The sequence below is a fragment of the Engraulis encrasicolus genome, chromosome 2, assembly GCF_034702125.1.
Source record: "Engraulis encrasicolus isolate BLACKSEA-1 chromosome 2, IST_EnEncr_1.0, whole genome shotgun sequence".
NCBI classification, from domain to species: domain Eukaryota; kingdom Metazoa; phylum Chordata; class Actinopteri; order Clupeiformes; family Engraulidae; genus Engraulis; species Engraulis encrasicolus.
This window is the reverse complement of record NC_085858.1, coordinates 19,822,306-19,841,590: the sequence shown is the minus strand read 5'-3', so window position 1 is coordinate 19,841,590 and position 19,285 is coordinate 19,822,306. Positions and strand designations below refer to the sequence as shown.

Sequence of the window (19,285 nt, the reverse complement as noted above, 5' to 3'; positions counted from 1 at the left end):
AGTGGATATAGTTTAAGTGTGAGGGGCCAGAAAAAGACAAAAATGCCAGAGTGATTTTATGTTGTCTTTGCCCTTGTGCAGCCCTGGGTCATCCAAATGTTCACTAAGGCAGCAACAATTGCATGATGTCACCCATTGAAAACTGAACAAAGGTGAATGATCTTCAGAACTCTCTTCCCTTCAGGGGCCCACTACTGTAGGAATACACTACAGAGGTGGAAAGGTGGTGCCTTCTCCTAAAATACCTCACTGCAGCACACTACTTCCTTCACAGATTCCTGCTGCTAAAACAATGAGGGCCGGTCCAGATAGGCTGTCCCACGGAAGTTTTCATGCCATGGCTGAGAGGAATGTTAAACACACCACACACTATCTAGCTTCTGGCAAGAATAACCTTGCTTTATTTAATAATAAAAACATGTAAATAAATAAACATTTAGTCAACTATACCTTATTCCAATGACATGACAAATATTTTCCAAATCTAGTGCTAAGCCACTGAAAATTTGACGGGGAGCTTATTATTATGCGTGTGTGTCAGGTCCGCCCGCGCGTTACCACGCGTCATTGGAGCACCCTCCAAGAGGGCAAGCGGAGCATTTGCACAGTCCCGGGTGACGGCAGCGGCGAGGGAACTGCGACTGTTTTCTCTCAGGCTGGGAACTCCTTAGTACACACAGAAGATCCGGGAGCTTTACGAGCAAGCCCGCTGTTGGTCGTCACTGGCAAAGACAGGCGTAATTCTGCGCAAAAAAGTTTTCTTTTCTTTCATCCAGCCTGTCTCCACTTTTCAGGAAATAACACTGTACTCGAAGGGACCAAACGAAAAAAGGGACGTTTGCAGTTAAGGTTGGTGGGTTATTTCTATAGATTTCCTGATTTTGTCTTATTTGATTTCAACCTTAGTCTCTGTTTACAATTGGTTGGGTGCTGGGCGTGTAGCCTGTGCGTAAAGGATATAATTTTTTTTGTATGTACTGTCACGATGCTCGTGGACAAACCACGAGTGAGTGATTGTCCATATGGTGCGCCAGTAACTTTGGATAAACATTGCTTAACTAGTATATCTCAACAGCATTAGGATGTGCGTCAGGTGAAAACGTCTGTCTAGCTGCCATAAAATAGCTGGTATATGGGAGAGACGTTGCGTTGAAGTCATGCTGTCAAGTGGTGGTAAACGATGCAGTTGGGAAGAACTTCCTTCCAATGCGTTTTCTCATATCTTGGAAATGTACTGCAAGTGCAGCCTAAAGATCTCTCTGTTGTGGTTGGCGGTTGTCTGTAGGTGAAAGAGATTTGCTCTCGCAGTGTAGTCTCAATATTTTCTTTCCCCCGAAGGCCTTTACTTTCTGATAGTGATTTGCAGCTCATCTTAAGGCGTCAGTCGAGGTCAGCATCACAGTCACAGCAGGCCATCAACGCACCACTGATGTGCACCACTTCCATCTAATCAATTTGTACACTACACTAATATCGCAGTGTGGATAGCTGGCCTGCCATTGAGTATTTCCACAACGATTTTCCCTTCATCATTAAAAAGTGATTTCCTCTTGCTCTCTCATTTCTTTTGGCAGTGTCTGGATGACAGAGCTGGGTGTCAAATGCATTATGCACTTTGCTCAACCATTGCTGTCTTTGGCATTATAGGCGCAACATTTAAGTGCTTCAGTCAGTGATCACTCACTATTTCTGTATAGCTACCTGGCAACATAACACACCTGTTTGCTCATGGATCCCTCAGCCTTCTTTTGGGAGGATTCTCAAACTGTAGCGCTGGGAATGGTTGTCAGGGTAGTTGATGGGTAGAGTGTCTTTCTCCCAGCTGCCAATGAAGACAACCTATTGACAATGGCCCTGCCCTGGTTGTTTGACTCTGTTTTATGGTTGCCCTCAGTAGTTTAGCCATCCCTGTAAAACATCTGTCAAATGTTTGGCAGAGTGAACAGGTGTGATGTGTTTATTATTAAACACGCCGGATAACTCGTATAAAGGTAACACTTTATATATACACACGACAAAGCATGAAAAGAATTTCGCTAAGTGCATGACAAAAGTGAATAGATGTATTGTTTTATTTAACTGAGACCACTACAACCTAGCAAGTGTGTAGTAGCTAGCTAGAGACCCAGCCTGCCCTGCACACACGTTGGACATGTGACTGAGCTTTGCTGGAGGCTTAAGTTCTTCTGGTCAGAGGGGCAAGAAAGAACCACATAATGTTTTAGCCCTGCTGCTGAGGCGAATGGAAACAAGGAAGAAAAATCTCAGAGTGCTGTCCTTGAGTTCTTTCATCCATCTATGCTTTATGTCAGGATTCAGCACCCATCATTAGGCCATAGTGAAAGCATGTCTCCTCCACTTCTCCTGCCCTGCTGGAAACAGAGCCATATCCACCATGTCTGTGCTGTGGACTGGAGCAGCATTCACCCACCCCAGGGGGTCAGGATCTGTTGTGGCTCTGACTTGATTTGATCTGGTCCTTCTGATGACTATCTGTAGAGGTCTGTCACCGGACAAAACCTCATTATAGGGGGCCAGAATCTATATCACTGTTAAAGCTCACTGGAAAATGATGATGATGATGATGATGATTATGCCAGGGTTGGAGTTTTCAAAGAAGAAGCAGTACTCTGGCAATAATATAGGTCTACAGTAAAAAGAAAAAAAAGAAAAGGTGTGTGTGAGTGTGTGTGTGTGTGAGAGAGAGAGAGAGAGAGAGAGAGAGAGAGAGAGAGAGAGAGAGAGAGAGAGAGAGAGAGAGAGAGAGAGAGAGAGAGAGGAGAGAGAGAGAGAGAGAGAGAGAGAGAGAGAGAGAGAGAGAGAGAGAGAGAGAGAGCTATACAAACAGAGACGGAGACATTTATTTCATTTAATATTGACCGATACAAACAGCTTGATTTCTATAATTAAATTAAAATTCTATAATAAAATTAAAATTCTGGACAGCTGATTTCTATAAGCTACTGCAAACTTCCCCATACAAATCAAACACTGACTTTTTTCCCTGGTGTCATCTTGACCTGGGTTTTCTCCTCTCAGCAAATCTAGCAATACCAAGACCACCCACTCACTTGAATTACATGAACACATGGATGCACGCACAAACACACTTGCACCTGCGCAAACACATTTCAATTACAGGTGCCTGCATGATGAGAGGAGAGATAGCCAAGAGGTTTCCCCCTCCACCTCAGACAATAGTGTGCGTGCGTGTGCATGTGCATGTGCGTGTGCGTGTGCATGTGCGTGTGCGTGTGCGTGTGCGTGTGCGTGTGCGTGTGCGTGTGCGTGTGCGTGTGCGTGTGTGTGTGTGTGCTTGATTAGGGTCTGCCCTGGAGGTGGCACGTGTGTGTGTGTGTGTGTGTGTGTGTGTGTGTGTGTGTGTGTGTGTGTGTGTGTGTGTGTGTGTGTGTGTGTGTGTGTGTGTGTGTGTGTGTGTGTGTGTGTGTGTGTGTGTGTGTGTGTGTGTGCTACATTAGGGTCTGCTCTGGAGCTGGTATGTGTTGTGTGTGTGTGTGTGTGTGTGGTGTGTGTGCTAGATTAGAGTCTGCCCTGGAGGTGGTACGTGTCTTGTGTGCGTGTGCGTGTGCGTGTGTGTGTGTGTGTGCTACATTAGGGTCTGCCCTGGAGGTGGTACGTGTCTTGTGTGTGTGTGTTTGTGTGTGTGTGTGTGTGCTACATTAGGGTCTGCTCTGGAGGTGGGATGTGTGTGCCGTGTGTAATGTGACGTGCAGGGCCGGCTGGCTGCTGCCAGCTGCACTCTAACAGGGCTGAGGCCTTTGTTTCCACAAGCCCTGTATCCACGGTGACACATCTTTATACAGGCCAGTGTTGCCGCCTGCCTGTAATTGATCAGCTGCCGTGAAGAGGGCAGGCTCTGTATGTCTCTCCCTCTCTCTCTCAAACACACACGCACAATATCTCCCCCCTGCCTCAAATTATCTCTTTCACAGACCCAGACACTTCCTCTTTCTCTCCTTCTCTCTCTCTCTCTCTCTCCTTCTCTCCTTCTCTCTCTCTCTCTCTCTCTCTCTCTCCATTCCTGCTTTCCTATTCTCTGCTGCAGTTTACCTCAGTTAAATGTTTCCCTCTCCTTGCTGTCATTAGCTCTTTCCCTGCCTTGTTCATTTTCCCCTCTTCATAGTTAACCTGTGCTCTCTGCAACTCTTTTTTTCGGTACTGTCTTTCTCCTGCAATCTGTCTCCATCCCGCTTCTGGGACCTGAGCGACACTGGAGGGTCTATTTGGCTTGTAATGTGACACCAAGCAGTAGATGATGAGGCAAGAGCCCATCTGACAGTCTCTCTCTCTCTCTCTCTTTCTCTCTCTCTCTCTCTCTCTCTCAGTCTGCATGTTAAAAGGCCAGTCATTGTTATTCTTAGACAACAATGCATGACAGAAACCAGTTTCATCGTCCTAAATCTTCTAAGCAAAATATTCTATAGTCATAGAATTCCAAAATTCCAAACTTCAAGAGGTATTCAGATGAGTGTGAATGCAGTATGTTTCTTTTCTTTTTCTTAAAAAGTCAGATTTCTTTTCGGTCTACTGTATTATGTCTATTTGCTCTATTGTCTATTACGACCAGGAAATGGCCTGTACTTCCTGCATAGTTTCTGTCCTAATCATACTAGGGGTGAGCACTTCTGTGGAGCTTGTTTGGCAAGTGTCCAGACCTTTGTTTCAGTTGCTTGTCTCTGTGTCATGTCAGTATAATATAATAATTGGTATCTTGGTGATAAAAAAACATGTTCATCCTGAAAAGCACATTTCACAGTAGACAAGTATTAGCACATTCATTTTCTGCTACCTCAACCCTCTACAAATGTTGATTGTCCACAGTCATTTGTTGAATCAGTACTTTTGTCAGACATTGAGTTGAACTAGGGAGAGGCCCCATGAATACCCTAAGGGCAAATTCATTATCACATGATTATGACCTAGCTTCATTTGACAGTGCACCAGTGATTTAAAATAATACATAATAGTTTTTGACTGTAACATGTAGAGAGAGGGAGGAATAGTAACCTCTGTGGGGTAATAACAAACACTTCCAAATGGGTCATCTCATGTGAAATCAGACATTTTGGGGCCCAACTAACTGACACAGATTTGAATAAAACTTAGTGTGGTTGAATAGAACCCCAGAACTGCATTTGCATGAATCTGGCACTAATATTAAGGGATAAACGGACTAAGAAAGTTTTAATTACAAAGGACACAATACATTCATCCTGGATTAATTCAATCAATTTACGTAAGTCAACATCAACAACATCAAACCATCTCTTTGTGACTTAAATTGTCTGGTATAATCAAGGATGGATGTATTGTGTCCTACCTCCTTAATAAAACTTTCTTTGTCTGTTTCTCCCTTAAAATTAGTGTCAGATTCATGCAATTGCAGTTCTAGGGTTCTATGTCACCACACTAAGTTTTTTTAAGATCTGTGTCTGTTGTGCCCCAAAGTGTCTGATTACACATGAAATTACCGAGGCGCTCACCAGTGATCAGAAGAGCAAGTTTTAAGCGTAAGAGAGTAGATCAGAGGTATTCTAAAATGAAGTTAGAAGTCCTTTATTGTATTGCATAGGAGAAAAAGTCGGCATGTTTTCGACTAGTGGTTGCTCCAAAGGTGGAAGTGGAATTATCACTCATGGAGATTGTGAAGGAGGCATTCTTCCCCTCCAAGTGTGCTTAGTGTTATTAACATCCATAGAGTTTGGCATAGTGAATTATGTTGAGGCATTATTTAAGGATAAGAAAAGTACTTTTTACTGTTGCTTTGGGGTTTTCCTCACAATCGTCTTTTTGCACTTAAACATCCGACCTACAGGGCAAAAGTAATTCTTTACATTAGGCCTGAACTGAAGGTAAAATGTCTTCACGCTCCACAATGATGCAGTTGCTTATAGCACACTATGTCTGCAACAAGGTATAGATGAACGAGATTGGCAACCTGGCCCCTTGGCCAACACTTGATGCATGTGATGTGATGTGTGTTTGGCAACCCCTCGAGATGACAGACAGACAGACAGACAGACAGACAGACAGACAGACAGACAGACAGACAGACAGACAGACAGACAGACAGACAGACAGACAGACAGACAGACAGACAGACAGACACACACACACACACACACACACACACACACACACACACACACACACACACACACACACACACACACACACACACACACACACACACACACACACACACACACACACACACACACACACACACCTTTCCAATGTCTTAACTCCCGTCCTCAACCTTTGCACGTGGCCTCATGCTACGCTGACTCCCCGCCTCCATGGAGAGACCAATAAAGTTTCCCCCGCTGTCAGACTAGCCATACCAACTTTTGGGGGACTATTCCCCATTCAACATCCCGATTCTGAAGGAGAAAATGACATCTGAACTGCGCTTTTGCAAGATATTGAAATAAACTTTGGACGTCAATGACGTCTTGCGATGTCATCACGGGGTCACTAGAACAAGTGAGGACGGGAGGTTGGATATTGGAGAGAACACACAGTCATTGCAGTACCTGGTCCCATGGCACAGGCCTTCATCTCCTTCCCCATTAGATGTGGACCAGTGAATGACTTCCATTGGAGGATGCTTGATTATGTTTCTGCCTTCATTTCAGCTCTATTCATCTGAGTTTTCCTTAAAATTGTTCTGGGCTCCTCTTACACCAAAATTGTCACAACAATACAGTGTAAGTAGTGTGAGTGAGTAGCTACTACATTGAGGGATTACTGCATGGACCTACCAAACCCTGGTCCAGGGAACCAAGAGGCAAGGCAGAGAGAGTAGAGAGAGAGAGGTTCCATTGGCCCATTGTTTCCGGGTTCTATTATTGCAAGGGGGAGGGGGGGAAATCCCCCTTTAGGCAGACCTAAGGACTGTTCTATTCAATGCTAGGAGTATTATGACACGCCCCTTTAGGCAGACCGGAACCTGGTCATGTTACGTGCCCATAGCAACCTATTACACTGGCATATCTCTATATACTTAAAGAATCTCTGGTCAAGGGGGCCCTGAAGCCCAGGCCTCTGTATTTCCATTCTGATATTGCGTTAAAGTTGACAACTATATTTTCAACATTTCTTTTGGGGAGAAACACCCAAAACCCTGACTACACAGTCTCTAAAACCCTCAAATTGTAGGAAACTAGCAACACCCATGGAAGGGGGACCTTTCTTGTTGTCTGGCCCAAGGGCCCATGGAGTCATAATCCGTCACTGACTACTAATGTTCTGTGGCACTAACTATTCTACACCTATATTATATCCACTGTCTACTAGATGGCGACGGTGAACGACTCGCGGCTGCAGCCCTCGCAGAAGGATGCAGCCGACCAGAACTTCGACTACATGTTCAAGCTGCTGATCATCGGCAACAGCAGCGTGGGCAAGACCAGCTTCCTGTTCCGCTACGCCGACGACTCCTTCACCTCCGCCTTCGTCAGCACCGTCGGCATCGACTTCAAGGTCAAGACCGTCTTCCGCAACAACAAGAGGATCAAGCTGCAGATATGGGTACACACACACACACACACACACACACACACACTGCAGATATGGGTGAGAGTGGAAAATGTGTGTGTGCATGCGTGTGTGGTTGGGCCAAGAAGTGGTCCACATACTTAATATATCGAGGGGTAGTAGAGTTGCCCCGTCAGGACTCGAACCCGGACCTTCTGGGGTACCAAACTGGGGCTCTGACCACTACGCCAAAGAGCCAGGCTCAAGCTGCAGATATGGGTAAGATGGGATCGGATGGGAGAGAGGGTGTGTGCAGGGAAGACGAGGGGGATAAGGCAAAATGGTCAGTTGTACGGGGCCCAGAATTGGGTCCTCATTAGATTATAGGGTGGGGTGCCTTTCATATGTCTTTGTCCAGGGCCCGGCCAGTCAGCTGCCCTTTGTGTGTGAAGTGATCCACATACTTCAACTACACAGTTACGAACAATTATGGTCCATTCGAGGGCCACCTCCTGGATGGGATAGAGGGGGTGTGTTAGTAGCGAAGGGGAGTAGAGCTGCCCTGTCGGGACTCAAACCCGGACCTTCTGGGGGTACCAAACTAGGGCTCTGACCACTACACCAAAGACACACGCCAGGCTTACTGGCGTGACAATCAGAACCCACCCACTCCACCCACCCAGCTCCAGTGATGGTCATACCATCACACTTCAACTACACTAATTTAATTGAACTATGGTCCATTTGTGGACCACCTCTGGTAGCCACTAAGCAGGCCTACCGTGTAACATTCTATGTAATGTCTTGTGTACTACATGCTATAGTATTCTACAACATGGGTGGCCATCTAGTGAAGCACAGCTCATTGTGCTATGTGGAGCGATTGTGTTGACCACACCACATGCGACATGTGAGCCGAGGTGACTAAAGATGTCAGCCATGCACTCATCGCACAGTGCACAGATACACAAGCTGTTTAGATGTTGATATGTGAGGCAAGAGTCCTTTCCCCATCAGGTTTCACTGGGGTGGAATGAGGAAGCATGTTGTCTTGAATGGAGAAAATCGGTACAATACATGCATACAGAACTCCATACCAACTAGCATGATTCATATCCGTTTTTATGTTGAAAGCAAGATGAAAAACACCAAATAGGCTTAAGTACAAGGAAATAATTTTCCGCATGCCTTAGTGCTGATATTACTTTTTCTGACCCGAAATGCACCATCATTACCCTCACAGTGTAGTCAACACTGTCACTACAACTGGTTCCCGTCCCATCTCACACCCACACTTTCCTCATACCACAGCAGTTGTGAATGATGTTTCTCGTTCCTGACATGCGGGGGGACAAAGATGGCCATCTCAATGAGCTTTCAGCACCTAGCATTGTGACATCACTGAAGTACTGTAGAAGAGTGTGCTGCTGTGCAGCAACAGTCAAGAATGAGGAAGTTATTATCCCCTTATATTAGCCTCCTGGAAGGGTGTAGCGTCTTCAAGAGGATGCCAGCAAATTAGCTATAGTTTGCTTTTTTATACTTTGTTTGTTTGTTTTTTTTTGTAAATGGGCCTCGATTGATTTTCTATTAGTGCTTCACAGTAGGCAAAGTGCAAAATGGCAGACAAGTGGCTTTTGGGATTGTACACAGCACAGCACAGCACAGCACAGCACAGCACAGCACAGCACAGCACAGCACAGCACAGCACAGCACAGCACAGCACAGCACAGCACAGCACAGCACAGCACAGCACAGCACAGCACAGCACAGCACAGCACAGCACAGCACAGCACAGCACAGCACAGCACAGCACAGCACAGTTTTCTACAATGTGTCAGTGTGCGTAGGTGGCAGCTTTCTCTATGAAATGTTTGCGAAACATGAATAAATACTGGCAGTGGAGCCTTCATGGGTGTCAGTTGGCTTCATTGATTCTTTTAGGCACTTAAAAGCATTGACACACCCAGTGAACTTTTTATTGTCAAACAGACAATAAACCTGTCAACGGACTAGCATAAAAAAAGTAAAATGAACAAGAAAAGGTGTCCGCTTGGAGTATGAGTGAATGTAACCATAGGCAAATGAGAGGAGTGTGTGGTGCCAAGGGTTCAGCCAGATCGTCTGCTGCTGGTGTGTGGCCTGGATATCGCTTGGGGCATGGAACACTAGCATCCATCCAACCAGGGAGACACCACCACATGAGATGGCTAATTTTAGTTAATAATAAACTGTGTGCGTGTGCGTGTGCGTGTGCGTGTGCGTGCCTGCGCGCCTGTGCACGCGTGTGTAGGCCCTACTTGTTATACCACCATTGAAAGGACCAAAATATGACATTTCACATTTGCTGTGAGGACATTTGTGGTTGTGAGGACATTTTGGTCAGTCCTTACAGTCATTAAATATGTTGTTTTGTTGTTGATGAAAAAACTAAATGTGTAGAAACATTTGTTTCCTGACAGGTTAGGGTTAGGGATTGTTTTGGTCAGGGCATAGTTTAGCATTCATTAGTTTGGAAGGTTAGTAAGGTCCTCGCAAAGATAGTAATACAATGAAATACATGAATGACATATGTGTGTGTGTGTGTGTGCGTGTGTGTGTGTGTGCGTGTGTGCGTGTGTGCGCGTCAGTCACTAGGAACTGCCTGCCTTGAGGTCTTTACTAAATTTCCGTATGAAACAATCAGTCTTAATCTTTAAAAGCTCTATGAAAACAATTTGCAATATATTCTCTAGGAAATCTAGCATAAATGCTTTGTGAATTTCCCTATGTTTACTGACTGGCAGCGGAACCAAGGGGAGCAGGATTTGAAGGCATATAGACTTATCTTGAGTCAGGTCTGTGTTTACATTGCGTGGGCCTGAGTCTTTATTCAGTTTTAACAGTTAAACACGTGGCACGCACAGTGACTACTACTAGTGTCTCAATGCTTTCTCCACACGTGTGCTTTATACACAGTTATAGCTGTTCCAACCAAATGGAGCAAAAGTCCTGGAATGATTCAGTAAGACAATTGAAATGTTCAACCTTTTTGGACCTTAAACTCGTTGGATGCATGCCTGCCATTTTCAACCCATACTAGCAGTGGCGGAGCATTTTTTTCAGCATTTTGGGTGTTTTTTCCAACATCCACAGAAAACTGAATTCTATGTCTTTGGCAACATCCATTGAAAAACTGAAGTGACGTGCTTAAGCATCATTGGTGCTGAACATTTAGGATCCGAAATGACACGCTTAAGCGCCTCTGGCATCAAGTGAGTTAAACATTTGTGACGGTCGCCATAAATACTTACCCTGTTGACCCAAGTTTAACCACCACCCCACACTCACATTTACTTACTACAGCCCTCTCTGTTGGCAACACCCAGTCATTTCCTGCGCTATATCGATGTAATGTCTGTGCAGACATACATGCAGCTGATTGCTATCTGAATCAGTCAGATGGTGAATAGCCCTCTTCCTGTCGGCTGAAAAAAACTCCTCACTGTGCGGTGCTGTAGCGCATTGAATTGGAAGTGGCCCTCAACCTCTGAATGAAGTTATTAAACTGAAGTGTGTGGCCCTGAATATACATACACATACACACACACGCACACGCACACGCACACGCACACGCACACGCACACGCACACACACACACACACACACACACACACACACACACACACACACACACACACACACACACACACACCTGCCAGGGTCAGCAGGCTTTTATATTATTCACTCCTGGAGCAGTTGTGTTTTGCGTCATACCTGGCCATGTGTAGTAGCTTATCCTGACAACCAGGAGCTCTCACAGCGCTAATGGAACATTTATTGGTTCTAGTGGCCTCACGGTTACCTGGGCAACCCTCCTCTCTCCCCCACACTGCTCTGATGTCAGAGGCCCCCAATGCAAATGATGCCCGCCCCGACCCTCAACAGGTCATTTTAGCAAGGGGCAGCAGCCTCGACAACACTCTGCTGCTCACCTGCTTGTTTTGTTGTTGTTTGCTTTTTATTTGGATATTTTATCAACATAAATCACCGTAAATATCAAGTCACTGATTCTTGAGAAAGCGGCTAACACATGTCTCAGCAATAAACTGCCAATTCTGTTGAAAATAAACTACATTTTCATGAACAAAATGAATCCAGGTAAAGACCCAGGGGTCTGTTACACAAATGTACAGTCGTTTGAAATATTTAAGTGTAATTCTATTACTTTTCATGGCTAGAAACCTGCCCACACCCTGTAAAAACAGCTGTCCCAAGGACAGACATCATCATTTCAATTGACTTAAAATGCAAAAATCACTGATATTATTGAATTATATCACCATAATGTGAAAGTCCATATTGAAGTGCTTCTGCAGATACGCACATAGTGTGTGTAAAGCAATATTTACTACTATTTTCTGATTGCTCAAAGTGTGTCCAGCATATTAGTCACCACCGTCAGATTTTTTTTTAAAAAGACAATAAAATCAGGTATGCACAAGGTCATTGTTATTACTTAGGACCCCTTTTCAAACCTTTAGCTCTACTGAATACTTCACCATCTCTTAAGCTCCTGTAAGTTTACTAATTTCTCCTCAATTTATTAATTTGTTTGGACACGGACACAAGAATATGCTTCCAATGAGTATCTACAATTATGTTGAATTGTAAAAGTAATTCACTTAAATGCAGTAAACATATTTTTTTACTTCTAATTCTGTCTGATGCTGGTGACAAAACCAAGAAAGAGCCCATTTTATGAAAAATGTAAAATATGAGGAGCTTGGCCAATACATTCACTGCACAGCCAAGACCTTCATCTATGATAATACACCTCTATATTTTGGATTTGAACAACTTAAAACCTGTTTATGCCACATTTTCAATAATCTAGGCCTACTTCCTGGAGTATCTAACAAATGAAGAAAAAACACATGCACAAACATACTGTGCACACACAAAAATAAAGTGTTTATGCTAGATGTCATTGACTTGAGAGGGCTATTTATTTTGCTAAATGTAGGTAATAATTAGGTCACTTTCACCACCTTCAGATTACTGTCACCACCGTCAGTTCTTAAGTCACCACCGTAAGAAGGAGTTTTGGACATTTTAAATGAATGTCCTTACAAAATTTTCCTTTGGAGTTGTTGAATTATCAAAGTAATAGCAAATTTAAGCCTACACGAATATTTGTGAAATTACAAAAAAATGTTTGATCTATTTAGGCATTAAGTAAGCATGGTCTGACAGCACATATTTTTGAATTAGAACACATAAAGCAGTATTAAAATGGAATGAAAGGGAATTTTCAACATTTAAAGGCATATGTGTGAACCAAAAAAACACACACAATCACTTAAAAACTCCAGATACATATGCAACCAAATCAATACACTTTTTATTGCTTTTAATTGTGTCTGACGGTGTTGACAAAAAACAAGGTATGTTCGGAGAAAAACCTGATTTCTGAAAAAAAATTCAAAATGGGGAGATTGGCCTTGTGCATTTCTGAAAAGCCAAGACCTTTGTCTACGAGGATATACCATATTATTTTGTAATTCACTTAGTTTTTTTCTTTCAAGATTACAACCTGTTTTAGCCACTTTCTCAAGAATCAGTGAAGTTACAGTCATGAAATAGGCCTATGTCACAGTTTGTCAGAATGTCAAGTTTGCCTTTGCTCAGAATTCAGATCTGCCTTAGTACAACATAGCATTGCATAAAACAGCATACATACAGCATAAAACGCTAAGTTGTTTATTGTATTGGTGAACTCTCAATCTAGAGGTGGGGAGTATTCCAAAAGTAATGAAGAAAACCGCACACCGAGGAACTCCCATTTAAGCCATTTTTAATGCGTGACGTTTCAGGCCACACTGGCCCTTCCTCAGACTGAGGGCTGAGACCTGAGTCTGAGGAAGGGCCAGGGTTTTGATTGGGAGTATTCCAAGAGTATTCCAAGAACATGGTTAAGTGATAAACCTGGCTAAGTTGACCTGCATGAAGTGGTAAACCTGCTAAAAGATAGCCCTCAGGTGTCATTTAGTTAACAAAATAAGGACTCCAGGCTCTTGAATTAGATTATTTACCACTAATTCTTCTAAGCATAGCACCATGAATAATGTTTTTATAAATTGTATATTGTAGTCAACAACACCTACAGTATATTAGTGCACAGAAAATAATAAGAACACACAGGCATACAGCGTTGATGTATTCATGGAATGTAATGCCCCCTAGTGGTTGCATTTCAGGTTGCTTGCTGTGGTTCAGCTTTAGCTTGGCCACTGCTCACATTAGGGTGATGATACACTGGGTAACGGGACACTGTGTTTGGTCAACGATACTATAAGATGTTGTTTGCACTGTTTATCAAAATACTTTTATCCAAAGAACAAGGATCAGCAGCAGACACATTTTGGAACTATTCCATCCGCAAATTTGGAACCATTCATAATGTTGCCTAGAAAACGTGCTGTGTACAGTGTGTGCAGTAGTACCTTTACCAGTGCTGAAACATTAATTACGCGTGTGTGTGTGTGTGTGTGTGTGTGTGTGTGTGTGTGTGTGTGTGTGTGTGTGTGTGTGTGTGTGTGTGTGTGTGTGAACAGGACACAGCAGGACAGGAGCGGTATCGCACCATCACCACAGCCTACTACAGAGGAGCCATGGGCTTCCTGCTCATGTATGACATTACCAGCCAGGAGTCCTTCAACGCCGTACAAGACTGGTGAGTGATGGCCTCAATCTGTTTCTTTTCACTTTCTGTTTCATTTGTCAACTACGTTGCCAAATGTGTAGCGAACACGAGTAATTTATTGTGGCTCCAAAACACTAATGGACCTAAAAACACCAACTACATTGACTACAGCAAATCACTTTTTTCAAAATGAAATTGGTGGGTGTGTCTGTGGTTCAAACTACTGTTACCCTGGGGACTCGGGTAGGCTCAATTCTACCCAAGATCATTTCCAGATCCTCCCCCACTCGCATCCTGTCTCCTCTCAAACTGGCCTATCGAAATAAAGGCCAAGAAGCCAAAACCTTGGTTGAAATTGGTGGATTTTCTTGTCAAAACCAGGTGTTCCCAACCTAATCCACTTGAAATGTTCTTAATTATTCGGGCCCACCGCTCTGACCGAATAAACAATATAACTTAAATAAATAGTCAGCAGTGACACACACTAGAATTAGAATACGTTCAAGTCCCACAGTTTGAGAATCACTGGTCTAGAATATTGGGACAGGAAGTTGAGGGGGAGAGAGACGGGGGAGGATCAGGACATTACCTTGGGCCGGAATCGAACCCGGGTCCCCGGTGTAACAGTGCAGTGCCCCACCGTTTGAGCCACGGCAGGGCCTCACAGGGTTCTTGTCTGACCATGAGACTGTGTCCCACAGGGCGACCCAGATTAAGACGTACTCGTGGGACAACGCCCAGGTGATCCTGGTGGGGAATAAGTGTGACCTGGAGGATGACCGCCTCATCCCCACAGAGGACAGCCAGCGGCTGGCGGATGAGCTGGGTAAGAGGAAAAGATATATACAAAATTCACATAATCCCTGTCCAGCATAGACCTTGCATTTCCATTTTTTAATGATTTTGTTCTTTATTCAATATATACATCAGTATTCAATATAAATCAGTACCACTGGTTTGTCTCCATGAGTGTATATTTATGTGTGATTAATATAATAATTAACCAAATTCTTGAAATGCTTATTTATTTAGAAAATAGTGATTTATAAATTAATCAGTACAAGAAAATGAAAAGTGGATATATAAGGTTTCTGTTGAATAGTGACAATACAATGTAGCCTACATACATTTGGGGGATATCCGGACTGGGTGATATCCCCATCCTCCCAATCTCTCTCTCTCCCACTCATTTCCTCTCATGTCTTCCCTGACCTATCTGTACTATAGGCATAAAAGCCTTTTTCTCTCCTTTTCATACCATTTCATCCTGTTGAGTTCCTCCTCTGTCTTGGCATACAGTTTGCATGCCACATGAGTGCCTGTTGTGTATGCTTGGACAGGCACCTCCCTCTCATAAGCACGTTGACCTTCTCTCTGTGAGCACACGGAGCACTCTGATTTCAAACAGAATATTTTTAGTACCCAACAGGTTCCGGAATATTCTGTTTACATGTGTGAAAGAGCGTTCTGCAATCGGAATATTTCCAAAACACCGGCCACATTCAGAATTAATTAAACGTTGACATGACTCACGCACAAACTGAATACTGCCACCATTCCGTTTAAAATCTGGAATATTCCTTGCATGTAACAGCACTCAGTGTGGATTGGGGATGCAGAAATGCACACCTCTGAGTTAGCAGTATTCTTTATTTCTTTTTCTTTCTCTCTCTCTCTCTCTCTCTCTCTCTCTCTCTCTCCCTCTCTCTCTCTCTAGGATTCCAGTTCTTCGAGGCCAGTGCCAAGGACAACATCAACGTGAAGCAGGTGTTTGAGAGGCTGGTGGACGTGATCTGTGACAAGATGAACGAGAGCATGGAGAGCGAGCGAGGGCAGTCCAATAGCTACACTGACACCAGCCTGCAGGAGTCCAACTCTGAGAGCCACAGAGGAGGCTGTGGCTGCTGAACTGTACGGCCAAGCCCAACACTACCCACCCCAACCTAACTACCCAACCTACCAACCCAACTACCCAACCTACCAATCCAACCCCAAACAACGACCAAATTTATACCCAACCCAACAGGCTGATATCAATATGCACAAAACACATACAAACATAAAATGCTAAAATACTGTATATCCTATACCGGTATATAATTCCTGGTAGATCTCCTTTGAACAATGCTCCCTTACAAATAATAACAGACAAACCAACACACATGGCGTTAACTAATTTCGTAGCCGAGTGAAAATGAAGGAAGAATGTCCATGCGAGCGTGCACACACACACACACACACACACACACATACACACACACACACACACACACACACACACACACACACACACCATTTATCACTGTTTCTTAACTTGGCCTGTCCAGAAACACATTGATAATCGATAACCTGGAAACACACCCATGCGTTCCACATGTGCCCCTCCACCACAATGACCACCATGATGACCACAGCCCTTCTTCAGTTGCGCGCCCAAACGCTTACTCAGCTAACTGGCTAACTTACTGGGCTAACTGGAGTACAGTCTGAGGAAAGCCATGCACCATTTCCCCATGCTGTCACACAAAACAAAAACGAACTGTGGGTCATGTGCCTAGAACTACCTGGTATACGTCTCAGCTCACGTACAAACATGTTGGATGTCATGTACTGTATATGATGATGGTATCGGTCTCCTCTTTTAATGCATCTTTCTTTTCTATCGCCCCCATCCCACCCCCCAAAATCATTATAGCCTGTGGCATATTTCTACCTGATTTAATGGTGAATAAGTCTATACAACACTGCCCAACTTCGGGCCCTTTTCTGATTTCCTGGTCTGTGCCTTAATGAAATATTCAGCCGGTCTCTACGCGTTTGTTCTCTGTCACAGTCGATACAGTATGATGGAAGAAAATGAGAATGTAAGTGTGGAAGAATAGTGATATAATACGTATGACGTAATAGTCTCTTCATTCTTTTTTCCAATGAGTGGGCACTGGCATGATGGTGCTGGTTGAGAGTCTTCTGATATCGTTTACCCCCTTTTCCCTATCTGTCCCAGCCATGTCATCTTAACTTCTCTCTGACTCTCTGACTCTGACACACACACACACACACACACACACACACACACACACACACACACACCCTTTTCCTTTCAGCTGCACCTCGTCCAATTAAACAATCCTCACTCACACAGGGCCATCTCCTGCTCGTGCTTGGTCTGCACATACAGTATGTGTCGTGTCATACCACAACTTTGGTTTCTGTTTATGTGGATTTAAGATTTTTAATGGACATGGTAGCTTCTCATTGCAGTGTTGTGCTGTGCCAAGAAACCTGCATTTGTTGAACATGTGTGATTGTAGTTGAACATGTGTGATTGTAGGGTCTCTCAGTTGCATTCATCATCTTCAACGTGTTGACAGGTTTGCAGACAGATCCAATGTGTTGGAATTGTGCATTACACATACAGTATAAGTTCTATTTGTCTGACTTTTTTTCACAGCACGCTTCTCACATGCTTAAACAACGCTCTCACTCTGACTTTGACGGCTGTACGTTATAACAACTTTTCTAAACAGTGGAGCAGTGGAGGTGTTCCGAAATGTTGTTTAGATTTTTTTAATTGCCTTTTGTCTGAACTCCTGTCTGTTTCCTAGACCAAAATATTACCAGACTTGTATTTGGGGACACTCACTAGAGAATACTAATGTTTCTGGGTTGTTACTGGGTCACTGACCTTGCTATTCCAGTGGCACCAATTGGCACAATGCAAATGTAACACTACAACATTCACTTTGTATCTTGTTTCCCTGCCCCAGGAAGTGGGGGAAACTCTGCTGTCTTGCCCTCTCTCTGTGTGGTGCCAAAGATATGTCGCTTATGTGACGAAATCATACAGATTGTTTCCTACTGCCAGATTGAATAAGGCACGGATAATGTATGCAGTATGCAGTTGGAGGGGGGGCTGCTGTATCTACGTATGTCGAGCACAAACAGTTTTTATTGTAGTAACTAGTTCAACATTTTTAGAAAGACACTGAAACATAATCAGACACTGGATCTTGTGTAGTGTTACTGTAGTTTAGGTGTAAAGAGGAGGAGAAGTTGAAGGATATTTGTATATTTTTCTTTCCTTCACCCTAAAGCCACTGTCCGGACTCAAAGCAAGAGGCAACAGCATTGGGTCATTTATAAATCTATCTGTAATAAATCTATTTGAATTACTTGAAAACCAAGTATTCCAATCCACACATTTATCTGGGTTTTCACTTAAGATTCTATAAGAGAATACTATAGAATCTTTGGTTGTTACACTATGCTAGATCTTAGTCTTGTATGGTATGCCACACACACACCCAAAGTGGCACAAAATGTACTGTTCATCTCTGTGTGGGAGATTGTGTTGAAGTTGGATAACCATGCTTTTGAAAAATGTGCAGGAAAAAAAAAAAATCTTGCTTACTGAAATGTATTGACATGTTTGTTTACAAAAATAAAGGTTACAGTTATTGCAAAAGGGAATTGTTTAGTTTGTCTATATGATTTATGTTTTTAAACATGCAGACCATAGTTGTTTAGTTGGTTAGTTTGCAAATTGTGTGTGAATGACGTGTTTAGAGTGTTTTACAACTTGACACACCACCACATCCTTCACGCTCCAGTTGTCCTACACACATTTCCTCTCAAGTTTCCTCATACTGCTTCCTTAGTCCACACCGACAACATTTCCGGACCCCATCAACGCACGCTCGCATGACCCATCCCTGAAAACAAGCCCAATCCAATACTTCTATAATGTTGGTGGGGCTATGGTTTGTTTCTGTTGGAGGCACCCCAATCAATGACAGAGTGATGCTTAACAATGATGTGCTCGCAGTGGCGGCCTGGAGGGTGGGTTGCTTTGGGTCGCAACATCCTTCTTATCTGGCGCCAGACATGGCCACGCGCAACGCTGATAAGGCAGGCTGGAGCGTAAAAGCAGTGGTGTGCGCTGGGCTGATAAAAGACGGTTTACTCCACGCCGCCTGCTCCCATGCCGTTTTCATGGATGGTGTGCACTTCAACATGCCTGCCTAGTTCACCTGCAGTTTCAGGCAGTCAATCACATTTGTTGTCCATGTCTCCCTGTGCCGATAGCTTGACGTAAACCGT

General features: G+C 43.7%; 1 protein-coding gene across 1 annotated transcript; it reads left to right on the top strand.

The window, feature by feature from the left end:
* Positions 1 to 620: 620 nt before the first annotated feature.
* rab3db (RAB3D, member RAS oncogene family, b) lies at positions 621 to 18,648 on the top strand. Its single transcript, XM_063224161.1, has 5 exons — positions 621 to 849; positions 7,321 to 7,554; positions 14,097 to 14,215; positions 14,887 to 15,011; positions 15,903 to 18,648. Exons 2-5 carry the CDS (start codon positions 7,321 to 7,323, stop codon positions 16,091 to 16,093), a joined length of 669 nt encoding a protein of 222 aa, XP_063080231.1. The 5' UTR covers positions 621 to 849; the 3' UTR covers positions 16,094 to 18,648.
* Positions 18,649 to 19,285: the final 637 nt, after the last annotated feature.